Source organism: Ranitomeya variabilis, chromosome 2 (genome assembly GCF_051348905.1).
Source record: "Ranitomeya variabilis isolate aRanVar5 chromosome 2, aRanVar5.hap1, whole genome shotgun sequence".
Taxonomy (NCBI): domain Eukaryota; kingdom Metazoa; phylum Chordata; class Amphibia; order Anura; family Dendrobatidae; genus Ranitomeya; species Ranitomeya variabilis.
The window spans coordinates 179,392,702-179,407,594 of NC_135233.1; the positions used below are offsets into that span (position 1 = coordinate 179,392,702).

General features: G+C 45.2%; 1 protein-coding gene across 1 annotated transcript in view; it reads left to right on the plus strand.

Moving 5' to 3' along the window:
• Positions 1-14,893, plus strand: part of TBP (TATA-box binding protein) — a 67,461-nt gene that overhangs the window by 12,951 nt on the left and 39,617 nt on the right. Inside the window, exons 3-4 of the mRNA XM_077283235.1 lie at positions 12,541-12,863; positions 13,207-13,294. Of these exons, the coding sequence (XP_077139350.1) occupies positions 12,541-12,863; positions 13,207-13,294 (411 nt within the window). The remainder of the gene's footprint in view (positions 1-12,540; positions 12,864-13,206; positions 13,295-14,893) is intronic.

Below are 14,893 nucleotides of genomic sequence, written 5' to 3' on the forward strand. Positions count from 1 at the left end.
AACCCCCCTTCATCACCCCCTTAGTTAGCGAAAAATTAAAAAATTACAATAATGTACTTATTTCCATTTTCCCGTTAGGGCTAGGGTTGGGGTCAGGGCTAGGGTTAGGGTTGGGGCTAGGGTTAAGGCTACAGTTAGGGTTGGGGCTAAAGTTAGGGTTAGGGTTTGGATTACATTTACGGTTGGGATTAGGGTTAGGGATGTGTTTGGATTAGGGTTTCAGTTATAATTGGGGAGTTTCCACTGTTTAGGCACATCAGGGGCTCTCCAAACGCGACATGGCGTCCGATCTCAATTCCAGCCAATTCTGCGTTGAAAAAGTAAAACAGTGCTCCTTCCCTTCCGAGCTCTCCCGTGCGCCCAAACGGGTTTACCCCAACATATGGGGTATCGGCGTACTCAGGACACATTGGACAACAACTTTTGGGGTCCAATTTCTCCTGCTACCCTTGGGAAAATAAAAAAATGGGGGCTAAAAAATAATTTTTGTGGAAAAAAAAAAAGGATTTTTTATTTTCACGGCTCTGCGTTATAAACTGTAGTGAAAACACTTGGGGTTCAAAGTTCTCACAACACATCTAGATAAGTTCCTTGGGAGGTCTAGTTTCCAGTATGGGGTCACTTGTGGGGGGTTTCTACTGTTTAGGTACATTAGGGGCTCTGCAAACGCAATGTGACGCCTGCAGACCAATCCATTTAAGTCTGCATTCCAAATGACGCTCCTTCGCTTCCGAGCTCTGCCATGCGCTCAAACGGTGGTTCCCCCCAACATATTGGGTATAAGCGTACTCAGGACACATTGGACAACAACTTTTAAGGTCCAATTTCAACTGTTACCCTTGGAAAAATACTAAACTGGGGGCTAAAAAATAATTTTTGTGGAAAAAAAAAAAAAAATTTTTATTTTCACGGCTCTGCGTTATAAACTGTAGTGAAACACTTGGGGGTTCAAAGCTCTCACAACACATCTAGATGAGTTCCTTAGGGGGTCTACTTTCCAAAATGGTGTCACTTGTGGGGGGTTTCAGTGTTTAGGCACATCAGTGGCTCTTCAAACGCAACATGGCGTCCCATCTCAATTCTTTTCAATTTTGCATTGAAAAGTCAAATGGCGCTCCTTCCCTTCCGAGCTCTCCCATGCGCCCAAACAGTGGTTTACCACCACATATGGGGTATCGGCGTACTCAGGACAAATTGTACAACAACTCTTGGGGTCCATTTTCTCCTGTTATCCTTGCTTGGTAAAATAAAACAAATTGGAGCTGAAGTAAATTTTTTGTGAAAAAAAAGTTAAATGTAAATTTTTATTTAAACATTCCAAAAATTCCTGTGAAACACCTGAAGGGTTAATAAACTTATTGAATGTGGTTTTGAGCACCTTGAGGGGTGCAGTTTTTAGAATGGTGTCACACTTGGGTATTTTCTATCATATAGACCCCTCAAAATGACTTCAAATGAGATGTGGTCCCTAAAAAAAAAAAAAATGGTGTTGTAAAAATGAGAAATTGCTGGTCAACTTTTAACCCTTATAACTACCTAACAAAAAAAATTTTGATTCCAAAATTTGTGCTGATGTAAAGTAGACATGTGGGAAATGTTACTTATTAAGTATTTTGTGTGACACATGTCTGTGATTTTAATTGCATAAAAATTCAAAGTTGGAAAATTGCGAAATTTTCCCCAAATTTCTGTTTTTTTCACAAATAAACGCAGGTAATATCAAAGAAATTTTACCACTATCATGAAGTACAATATGTCTCGAGAAAAATGTCAGAATCACCAAGATCCGTTGAAGCGTTCTAGAGTTATAACCTCATAAAGGGACAGTGGTCAGAATTGTAAAAATTGGCCTGGTCATTAACGTGCAAACCACCCTTGGGGTAAAGGGGTTAAAGGGAACCTGTGAGCAGGATTGTGCACAGTAACCTACAGACAGTGTCAGGTCGGCGCCGTTATATTGATTACAATGATGCCTTGGTTGATGAAATCTGTTGTTGTTGTTTAACCTTTATTTTCAGTCAGAGATTCTCGTTCTTCGGGGCAGCCTGTTTGTGGGTCTTTATGTGGTGCTCTGATTAGTTATGCATCTGTATGGCTTATAACAGTAATCTTCAGTGACCTGCCGTCTATTTTACATACAGAATATTGTGTATGTATGTGTATATATAATAGTAAGAAAGAACAAAAAATGGCTGCACTCACCAGCTCTTGACAATTCTTCACAGTACGGCACATTTCTGCAGGCGGCAACCAATCAGAAAAGTGCCGCGCACCACGAAGGCATATATCTTTGTCCACCCTGAGCGGGTGTAGGACGCTGGTGACGTCACTTATCTCCGGACATTATCTCCGGACAAAGCCATGGAAGTTGGCACAAATTGCCGGAAGTAGTATTCTAGGCAATTATATATTAGATTTTAATGTTATCAGTGTTTACCTTTGAACGTTTATATTGTATTGTCCTGTCACCAGCCATGTGTACGATTATCGGCCGAAAGCCTCTCTGGAACCAATAATCACCCCATATAAAGGTATCTTTATAAGTTAAAGATTCAGAATACTATGACTTTTATCATATCCTGAACAGTCAAGTTTTTTATGAACCGTTAAGGTTTTCTGGTTGAAGTAAAAAAAAAACTCTGAGTGTTTACAGTTTGAAACCATAAAATGTTGAAAAATTATGTCATTCTTGAGTATATCACTCAATGGTGCTCATAAACGTGTCAAATTTGATCTGTAATATACTTTAATATACGTTACTTTAATCTTTAATATACTTAAGAACAGGGCCCCAGACATCACACAGGGGGTCTGAAACACCGCACAGTGGTCCAAAATATCGCTGTGCTCTGCCTGGGGCCCCTGTGCTCTGCCTGGGGCCCCTGTGCTCTGCCTGGGGCCCCTGTGCTCTGCCTGGGGCCCCTGTGCTCTGCCTGGGGCCCCTGTGCTCTGCCTGGGGCCCCTGTGCTCTGCCTGGGGCCCCTGTGCCCTGCCTGGGGCCCCTGTGCTCTGCCTGGGGCCCCTGTGCTCTGCCTGGGGCCCCATATGCTGCCTGGGGCCCCTGTGCTCTGCCTGGGGCCCCATATGCTGCCTGGGGCCCCTGTGCTCTGCCTGGGACCACTGTGCTCTGCCTGGGGGCCCATATGCTGCCTGGGGCCCCTGTGCTCTGCCTGGGGCCCCTGTGCTCTGCCTGGGTGTAGGACACTGGTGACGTCACTTAGCTCCGGACATTAGCTCCGGACATTAGCTCCGGACATTAGCTCCGGACAAAGCCACGGAAGTTGGCACAAATTGCAGGAAGTAGTATTCTAGGCAATTATATATTAGATGGGCATTTCCTGAAGGAAATACATGGTGCTTGAACAGCGCACTTACTTTTGCACCCGGGGGCGCACTTACTTTTGGGGCCGCACTTACTTTTGGTGGGTGGGGCTCCTCGGCCTCCGATTTGGTTGGTGGGGCCCCTCGGCCTCCGATTTGGTGGGTGGGGACCCTCGGCCTCCGATTTGGTGGGTGGGGACCCTCGGCCTCCGATTTATTGGGCGGGGCCCCTCGGCCTCCGATGTGGTGGGCGGGGCCCCTCGGCCTCCGATGTGGTGGGCGGGGCCGGGCCCCTCGGCCTCCGATGTGGTGGGCGGGGCCGCTCGGTCCTTCGATTTGGTGGGCGGGGCTCCTCGGCCTCCGATTTGGTGGGCGGGGACTCTCGGCCTCCGATTTGGTGGGCGGGGACCCTCGGCCTCCGATTTGGTGGGCGGGGACCCTCGGCCTCCGATTTGGTGGGCGGGGACCCTCGGCCTCCGATTTGGTGGGCGGGGACCCTCGGCCTCCGATTTGGTGGGCGGGGACCCTCGGCCTCCGATGTAGTGGGCGGGGCCCCTCGGCCTCCGCTTTGGTGGGCGGGGCCGGGCCCCTCGGCCTCCGCTTTGGTGGGCAGGGCCGGGCCCCTCGGCCTCCGCTTTGGTGGGCGGGGCTCCTCGGCCTCCGCTTTGGTGGGCGGGGCCCCTCGGCCTCCGCTTTGGTGGGCGGGGCTCCTCGGCCTCCGCTTTGGTGGGCGGGGCCCCTCGGCCTCCGCTTTGGTGGGCGGGGCCCCTCGGCCTCCGATTTGCTGTGTGCTCTGCCTGGGGCCACTGTGCTCTGCCTGGGGCCACTGTGCTCTGCCTGGGTGTAGGATACTGGTGACGTCACTTATCTCCGGACATTAGCTCCGGACAAAGCCACGGAAGTTGGCACAAATTGCAGGAAGTAATATTCTAGGCAATTATATATTAGATATATAAAGCTGAATGTGTGTATGTATGTCCGGGATTGGCATCTGAACCGTCGCAGCTACAGCCACAAAATTTTGCACAGTCACACGTCTGGACCCCGAGAGCGTCATAGCCTATATTGTGAGGTGAAATTTTAACCCCGCGCTTTCCAATTCACCAAACAATTTTGCCCCTATCTACATAATGGGGAAAAAATGAAAGGAAAAGTGTTGGAGGCAAATTAACAGCTGCCAGATGTGAACAAGGGGGACTTAAAGAATGAGAGCGATGGCGCCAAAGAGTATATACTGTACAGTTGCTAAGGTGGGGCCCCGACATGGGATAATCACCACACCACCATGGGGATATGAACACACACAAAATGCGCCACACACTACCACGTGCTCGAACACATATACCACCCTCAGCGCACATTTCACCACACATACACCAACCTCGCCACATAAAAGTCGAAACACAAAAGTCGCCGCTCAAAACTCGCCACGCGCAAAACTCTCCACATGCAAAACTCGCCACACGTGCAAAACTCACCTCATGGAAAACTCGCCACACGCAAAACTTGCACACGTGGAAAAATTGCCACATGCACAAAAGTTGCAACACATGCAAAAGTTGCCTCACACAAAACTTGCACATACTCAAAAGGCACCACACATAAAACTCGCCACGCGCAAAACTCGCCATGCGCAAAACTTGCTGCACACAACTTGCTACACTAACCTGTCGCATGCAACTCGACTCACAAAAAGTTGCTACACGCATGTCGCCACACAAAACTCATCTCACAAAAGTCGCTACATGCATGTCGCCACACGCAACTCAACACACACAACTTGACACACGAAACTCGCCCTAAAACACACACAAGTCTGGTATTATCCTTCAAAAATAAAAATCTGATTAATAAGCAGACAAACTACAAGAGCAACAAATGTACCATATAGGAATCCGGCAGCTGTCAGTCACATGACCAGTCTATTATGTGTATGTGTGAGCTAATATATACTGCCAGGGGGTGGGCTTACTGTTGGCTGGGGATTTATCAGGCTGCCAATTTAGCTTACAAATACTGAGGTAAAAATACTGACCAAATAACGTGTGAACGAGGTCTAATACAGGAGGAGATGACATACAGTATATATATACTATATACAGGAGGAGATGACACACAGGTATATACTATTTACAGGGGAGATGAGACACAGGTATATACTATATGCAGGAGGAGATGACACACAGATATATACTATATACAAGCGAGATGACACACAGGTATACAGGTCCTTCTCAAAAAATTAGCATATAGTGTTAAATTTCATTCTTTACCATAATGTAATGATTACAATTAAACTTTCATATATTATAGATTCATTATCCACCAACTGAAATTTGTCAGGTCTTTTATTGTTTTAATACTGATGATTTTGGCCTACAACTCCTGATAACCCAAAAAACCTGTCTCAATAAATTAGCATATTTCACCCGTCCAATCAAATAAAAGTGTTTTTTAATAACAAACAAAAAAACCATCAAATAATAATGTTCAGTTATGCACTCAATACTTTGTCGGGAATCCTTTGGCAGAAATGACTGCTTCAATGCGGCGTGGCATGGAGGCAATCAGCCTGTGACACTGCTGAGATGTTATGGAGGCCCAGGATGCTTCAATAGCGGCCTTAAGCTCATCCAGAGTGTTGGGTCTTGCGTCTCTCAACTTTCTCTTCACAATATCCCACAGATTCTCTATGGGGTTCAGGTCAGGAGAGTTGGCTGGCCAATTGAGCACAGTAATACCATGGTCAGTAAACCATTTACCAGTGGTTTTGGCACTGTGAGCAGGTGCCAGGTCGTGCTGAAAAATGAAATCTTCATCTCCATAAAGCATTTCAGCCGATGGAAGCATGAAGTGCTCCAAAATCTCCTGATAGCTAGCTGCATTGACCCTGCCCTTGATGAAACACAGTGGACCAACACCAGCAGCTGACATGGCACCCCACACCATCACTGACTGTGGGTACTTGACACTGGACTTCAGGCATTTTGGCATTTCCTTCTCCCCAGTCTTCCTCCAGACTCTGGCACCTTGATTTCCGAATGACATGCAAAATTTGCTTTCATCAGAAAAAAGTACTTGGGACCACTTAGCAACAGTCCAGTGCTGCTTCTCTGTAGCCCAGGTCAGGCGCTTCTGCCGCTGTTTATGGTTCAAAAGTGGCTTTACCTGGGGAATGCGGCACCTGTAGCCCATTTCCTGCACACGCCTTTCCACACCAGACTCAGTCCACTGCTTCCTCAGGTTCCCCAAGGTCTGGAATCGGTCCTTCTCCACAATCTTCCTCAGGGTCCGGTCACCTCTTCTCGTTGTACAGCGTTTTCTGCCACATTGTTTCCTTCCAACAGACTTACCATTGAGGTGCCTTGATACAGCACTCTGGGAACAGCCTATTTGTTGAGAAATTTCTTTCTGGGTCTTACCCTCTTGCTTGAGGGTGTCAATGATGGCCTTCTTGACATCTGTCAGGTCGCTAGTCTTACCCATGATGGGGGTTTTGAGTAATGAACCAGGCAGGGAGTTTTAAAAGCCTCAGGTATCTTTTGCATGTGTTTAGAGTTAATTAGTTGATTCAGAAGATTAGGGTAATAGGTCATTTAGAGAACCTTTTCTTGATATGCTAATTTATTGAGACAGGTTTTTTGGGTTATCAGGAGTTGTAGGCCAAAATCATCAGTATTAAAACAATAAAAGACCTGACAAATTTCAGTTGGTGGATAATGAATCTATAATATATGAAAGTTTAATTGTAATCATTACATTATGGTAAAGAATGAAATTTAACACTATATGCTAATTTTTTGAGAAGGACCTGTATACTATATAGAGGAGGAGATGACATACAGGTACATACTACATACAGCAGGAGATGACATACAGGTATATACTATATACAGAAGGAGATGACACACAGGTATATACTATATACAGGAGCAGATTACCTACAGGTATATAGTATATACAGGAGGAGATGACATACAGGTATATGCTATGTATAGGAGGAGATGACATACAGGTATATACTATATATAGGAGGAGATTACATACAGGTATATACTATATATAGGAGGAGATGACATACAGGTATATACTATATACAGGGGAGATGACACACAGCAGGTATATACTATATACAGGAGATGACATACAGGTGTATACTATATATAAGGAAGATGACAAACATGTATATATTGAGGTGAAAATGAGAGGTGTGAGGTGAAAATGAAAAGGTGTGAGTGCAAAATGAGAGGAGTGAGGGAAAATAGTGGAGTGATCGGAAAATGACAGATGTGAGGTCGAAATGACAAGTGTTAGGGGGGAATGAGAGGAGTGAGGGGGAAAATGAGAGGTGTGAGGGGGAAAATGAGAGGCGTGATGGGAAAATAAGAGAAGTGAGGTGCTATAACTAACCACAGATATTTAGTATGCCCAGGCAACGCCGGGCTCTTCAGCTAGCTTAGATTTACAATCTCCATGCTTTTCTCATGGTCAACTTTATGTGGCCTGTTCAAGAGTTGGAACAGCCAAAAATCTGTTTGTCTTTGCACCTGAAGGAAAAACTAAGAATGTCGTTTATCAAAAGGCTCTCGAATAAGTAGTAGAAGATTACTTCACATTACTTGGCCAATTTAGTTAAATCTGTGTGGAATATCTCTGGTGTTGAAATATATGTTGTAAAATGCTTCTATTAGCTTAGTTTTTGCCTTTTAATAATTACATTTCTATCTATTTGTTTTGTGGTTTTTTGTGCAGAATAAATTTTTGTTAACACATTCTATTTTGCTAACAGCAGTTATTACCCCGGGCGAAGCCGGGTAGTACAGCTAGTATATAGTGTGTGTGTGTGTGTGTATATATGTATGCATATGAGTGTGTATGTATGTGTACACACACACACACACACACACACACACACACACACACACACACACACACACACACACACACACACACACACACACACACACTATTTTTCGCTTTATAAGACGCATCCCCAAATTTGATGAAGAAAAAGAGAAACAAATAATTTTATGTTAAATTGTGGTCTGTCTTATAGTGCCAGTGTCCATCTTACAAATCATGTATGTCCCTCATCCTGGTATCTATATAACCCCCATCCTGGCACACTGCGCCCCCCCCCGTGCTGCTGGCACACTGTTCCCCATCTCATCCTGGATATGCCCCCCCCCCCCCCCCCGTCACTATGAGCCCCTCTGCTGGGCACACACATGGCCCCCTCTCTATATATGCCCCCCTGCTAGCACGCACATGGCCCCCTCTCTATGTATGCCCCACTGCTGGCACACACATGGCCCCCCCAGTCACTACACGTCCCCCTGCAGGCATGCACATGATAAAATAACACACACTTAACTCACCTTCTGATGATGGCTCAGTGCTCCCAACTCCTTGGTTGCGCTTCCTGTTTCCCAGGCATCAGATCATGTGACCTGGGCACACAGTGATGACATCACTGTGCTGAGCCGATCACATGATCGGATGTCTGCACAGACACAGGAAGAGCCACGGGAGAACTGGGAGCAGGGAGCCATCTTCAGAAGGTGAGTTAAAATAACAAACACTTATCATGTGCGTGCCTGCAGGGGGTCATGTAGTGACTGGGGGGCCATGTGCGTGCCAGCATGGGGGCATATAGTGACTGGGGGGGCCATGTGCGTGCCGGGGGGGGCATTTGCGTGCCAGCAGGGGGGCATATAGTGACTGGGGGGGCCATGTGCGTGCCTGCAGGGGGGCATGTAGTGACTGGGTGGGCATGTATGTGCCAGCAGGGGGGCATATTCATGATGGGTGGAGTGCAGGCACATGTAATATGCTCCCCTGTCAAGCAACTCGGTGTGGCTTCAGCACTGAGGTGATGGACAGCGGGTGCAGTGAATATTACAAGAGGCTAATGAGCGGGAGCACAGGACCTCCTGCTGTCTCTACAGCCCGCAGCCAGCCCCCTGACACCACTCCAGAGCTGCCCCCCCTGCTCTACAGCACAGCACACAGATTCAGAATATAAGACGCACCCGTATAAAAAATGGGCTACACACCACTAACAGGGAGAACACCTCCCCAGTGTAGCTGGAGTGGTATGTCCCTAGCCAGTAACGACCTCTAATTTCAAAAAATATATAGATAGAGGTAAGCCCATCCTAGTATATCATGATGATTAGTAGTACCACAATAAGGTGACAACATAGTGCTGACACGGTTACACTCAGTAGATGTGCAGAACTGAGTGATCTTCCCCTAGACACCCACCTATCTTGATGCCTACCTAGATGCGAAGGTTGGCACCCTAAGAATTACGAGAATGGCGCCCCCGCTTGTGCGATGGCTATCCCTGATCTCCTAATTCCACCCTATAAGGTTTCAGTCAGAAACAGAGGGCCAGACGGGCCTGCATTAGTCATGTAATTTATAAGCCGCAAAAGACATAATGTGGGAGACAAAGGGACCCTCTATGCCAATCACCACCCGTCCAGATAAGACAGTATATCACAGTGATGTTGTATTAAGTCATCTATGGATTGATAGAACTGCACATGGTATAATGTGAGAGAACGGGGCAGTCTATACCATTCATCGCCCATACACATACACGATATCCAGCACATAAAAAGGTGTCCAGGTACTACAGCAGCACATTGGTAAAGGTACCTTCACACTAAACGATATCGCTAGCGATCCGTGACGTTGCAGCGTCCTGGATAGCGATATCGTTTAGTTTGACACGCAGCAGCGATCAGGATCCTGCTGTGATGTCGCTGGTCGTTGAACAAAGTTCAGAACTTTATTTAGTCGTCAGACCGGCGTGTATCGTCGTGTTTGACACCAAAAGCAAAGATACAAGCGATGTTTTACACTGGTAACCAGAGTAAACATCGGGTTACTAAGCGCAGGGCCGCGCTTAGTAACCCGATGTTTACCCTGGTTACCAGTGTAAAATGTAAAAAAACAAACAGTACATACTCACCTTCGCGTCCCCCAGCGTCCGCTTCCCACACTGACTGAGCGCCGTAAAGTGAAAGTACAGCACAGCGGTGACGTCACCGCTCTGCTGTTAGGGCCGGCGCTCAGTCAGTGCAGGAAGCGGACTGACTAGGCGGCCCTGCGCTTAGTAACCCGATGTTTACCCTGGTTACCTGGGGACCTCGGCATCGTTGGTCGCTGAAGAGCGGTCTGTGTGACAGCTCTCCAGCGACCAAACAGCGACGCTGCAGCGATCGGCATCGTTGTCGCTATCGCTGCAGTGTCGCTTAATGTGAAGGTACCTTAAGTCTATATCACTAATCCCATCCAATTAATGAGAATTATCTGGTACTCACATAGAACAGACTCAAACAATATCAGATAGAAACAAAGTTCAGATGTAATAATGCGCCAAAAATATCACTTTAAGAAATTAATCAACAGGTACAAAATTTGCCTCAATGATATATAACCATTTTGATAATGCAACTATACTTATCTGTTGACATGTGGTATTGTACACAGGCGACTGAGGATTCGCGATGAGATGACTCCTCACATATAAAGAATAGACTCTCAACGCGTTTCCCCCCACAAACGGGTTCATCAGGAGAGATTCAGAATGTCATGGCAGTGGAGAGTTGTCCAAAAGATAAGGCTGCCACATTATGTCTTTTGCGGCTTATAAATTACATGACTAATGCAGGCCCGTCTGGCCCTCTGTTTCTGACTGAAACCTTATAGGGTGGAATTAGAAGATCAGGGATAGCCATCGCACAAGCGGGGGCGCCATTCTCGTAATTCTTAGGGTGCCAACCTCCGCATCTAGGTAGGCATCAAGATAGGTGGGTGTCTAGGGGAAGATCACTCAGTTCAGCACATCTACTGAGTGTAACCGTGTCAGCACTATGTTGTCACCTTATTGTGGTACTACTAATCATCATGATATACTAGGATGGGCTTACCTCTATCTATAATTTTTTTGAAATTAAAGGTCGTTACTGGCTAGGGACATACCACTCCAGCTACACTGGGGAAGTGTTCACCCTGTTAGTGGTGTGTAGCCCATTTTTTATACGGTGGCAGTCCTACCGAGGGGTATTTATATATTGTGTGTTTTTCATTTGACGTTAGTAAAGTTAATACAATTTTGTAGGGTTTTTTTCTGTAAGCCTTTGTTCTTCCCTTGTTGGTTATTATAGTTTGTAAGAAGATTTTATAAGACGCACCCCCCACTTTCCCCCAAAATTTGGGGGAACAAAAGTGCGTCTTATAATCCGAAAAATACGGTATCTCAAAATTACATTCAGCAGGCAGGCGGCAGCACGATCACATCTATAATATGCATTGTATTGTTTTATTTAGTCATATACATTATATACTAAAAAAAAAAACAAAAAAAAAAACCTTTCAAAGTAGTGCTGGCCGCACCTGCACAGTCGCATCTACCGGCGATCTAATAGATAGCACTGCACAGGCACATCCGGCACCGTTTTGCTTGAGGAAAAAAAATGTTTGCGCCTGTGCAGTAGCATCTGTCGGATCGCCAATAGATGCTACTGCGCAGGCGATGCCGGTGCCATCGTGGTGGAGACATTTTTTAATTTTCCCTCTAGCAAAATGGCGCCTGCGCAGTAGCACCTATCGGATCATTGGTGGATGCTACTGCGCAGGTGCCTACGGCGCCATTTTGGGAGAGAATTTTTTATTTTGTCAAGAAATTATATCACTAAATCCATAATGAATTTTATTTGTTTTTCAAACAGTAACATATACAGTATGTAAAATAGGGGGCAGTGACCTGTCAGAATCCATACACATTAATATCAAAGCAGAGCACCACATGAAGACCCCTCACATGCATATCATTAACTCAAAACTAAAAATAAAGATTAAACAACCACAAGATAGATTTCATCAACCAAGGTATCATTGTAATTAGTATAAGTGCACTGACCTGACACTGTAGGTTACTGTGCACAATCCTACTGACAGGTTCAGTGTAAAGCTTTGCTTGTTCCAGATTCAATGTTTAAGCAAAACTTAAGTTTGTTTCCACACTAAAAAAATATTCGTTCTATATGATAAGGAAAAACTTCCTCAGTTGTAGGCATTTTATTAAATATCAAGGTTCACCTGCGGCTTTAATTTTGACCCTCTGTGTATCTAGTTTGACTTCCCTAATGGTGTATGTCACTTCTGAATTATCTTCTTTTGAACTTTTTGCCTCTCACTTTGCAGGGAGCAATGACACCTGGAATCCCCATCTTCAGTCCTATGATGCCCTATGGCACTGGTTTGACCCCACAACCTGTACAAACAACAAATAGTTTGTCAATTCTTGAAGAACAGCAGAGACAGCAGCAGCAGCAAGCTCAGCAGTCCACGTCCCAGCAAGGCACTCAGGGGTCTGGACAAACCCCACAACTGTTCCACTCACAGACTCTAACCACAGCACCTCTCCCAGGCAATACACCTCTATATCCTTCCCCTATGACACCCATGACACCTATCACCCCAGCGACTCCAGCATCGGAAAGTTCTGGGATTGTACCACAGTTGCAGTAAGTACACTATAAATGTAGGTCTTTGCCTAAGAATGCTTCATTTATACACCTCTGATTATTGGAGTGTATCTAAAGCTATAGTCCTAAACGTGCCTATGAAAAGCGCAACATTAGGGTGAGTGCCCCCTTAAGACATGTTTGTAGCCATGGGATTTCAGGCCTTTGTTAAATTTTTGAAAATATGGTAAAGTTAATGAAGAATATTCTGTATACTTAAGTTGTGCTAATCCTCCCTTCATTACTCATTCTTGTCAATGGAGAAGATATTGCATGACTGACAATATAAGTTGTAGTTAACACACATTCACATAATTTATTATCACTATTTTTATTTTTTAAGGAATATTGTGTCCACGGTGAATCTTGGCTGCAAATTGGACCTTAAAACGATTGCACTTAGAGCTCGAAATGCTGAATATAATCCAAAGGTAAAAGATATGAAATGTTAGGGTGTGTTCACAGTTTGACAGAGGGGTTTCCGCTATGCAAAAAAAGTGCTCTAAAGCCGTTTGTTTCTGGTTGGGGAATCTCAAATTTTAGGGTTTTTTAAGACAAGTTGTATCAAGAGTCGATATGCTGCTGCTTTTTCCACATGGGGAAGAATGGCACCATGTGCACCGTTGGGTGAGTTCCCATTAAAATAAAATGGATGCTTCTTCAAAGAGTATCTTAAAAAGGTTCACATCTGGATTGTGGGAAAGAAAAAAACTCTGTGGACATAGTTCAAAGAACGTCTGCCCAATATGCGGTTTGTTCTGTAAGGAGCGCCTCTCGATAAGTTTCTGTACACTTATGCGGCACATAGACAGCTGCAGCCTTAGTTAGTGCAGTTGTGGCCTATTGTTTTAAGACGACACAAATTTTGTTTTTCACAAAGTCGTTGCTTCAGTGTCTTTAGATCTTTTAGTCAGATGTTTCTATGGTTACTGAAGAACAGTTATACACATTTTACACTTTTTTGGAACTGCATCAAGTTTATGAAAAGCCCCGATATTTGACCCTTATTTTTCGAGGCTTTTGCAGCTAACCTTTGTATGCTGGGTCCCCCCTTTCTGGGCCAAACTGACTGACAACGCATTCTTACCTAAGTAATGCTTGGAGTTTATCACAATGGGATCGAGATCTGGGGAGTTTCCTGGCCATGGGACCAACATTTTAATGCTTTGTTCACCAAACCACTCAGTTATAATTTTTGACTTGTGACATGGTCGCCATTATGTTGGAAAAAGCATTGTTCACCACTAAAATACTCCTGGATTGTTGGGGGAACAGTTTCTCTGAGTATTTTTTTTTTATACTATTCTTTATTCGTGGCAGGGTTCTTAGGCAAAATTATGACTTAGCCCAGTAATAATATTTTACTTTCTGCTATTCTGTTCCCAAAAGTTCTAGCTTTCCTATGACCTGTTATTTCTCTAATCTCCGCTACAGATCTCCTCCTATTGCGTCAGTGCAGCTTCAAATGACCGGCTACAGCCAATATCTTGTCAGTGTGCTGGGATGACACATACTTCCCTCAATATTCTAAAGAAACTAAAGGATTAGAAGTATACCGTCAGACGGGCGGAACTGTGATCACCTGCCTTATACATGTGCAGTTATCATTGTTGCCTTTGATATGAGCTGCTTTCTCTTCCCATGCCCTCCCAGAGTCTTCTATTGATAGAATTGGAGACCCCTTTCGTAGAATATAAGGGCATGTAATTTTCAGGGAGTCGCCGAAAGTTAAAGGGAACCTGTCACCAGATTTGGCCGATATGAGTTATGGCCATCACCTTTCAGGGCTGATATACAGCATTCTATAATGCTGTATATAAGCCCCCAACCCGACCTGTAAGAGAAGAAAAATAACTTTTATTATACTCACCTGCAGGGCGGTCCGGTCCGATGGGTGTCACTCTCCTTGGTCTGGCTCCTCCCATCTAGTGATGCCGTCCTCCTACTTGCCTTGTGTTGCGCTCCTGCGCAGGCGCACTTCTCTGCACTGTTGAGGGCAGCGCAAAGTACTGCAGTGCGCAGGCGCCGGG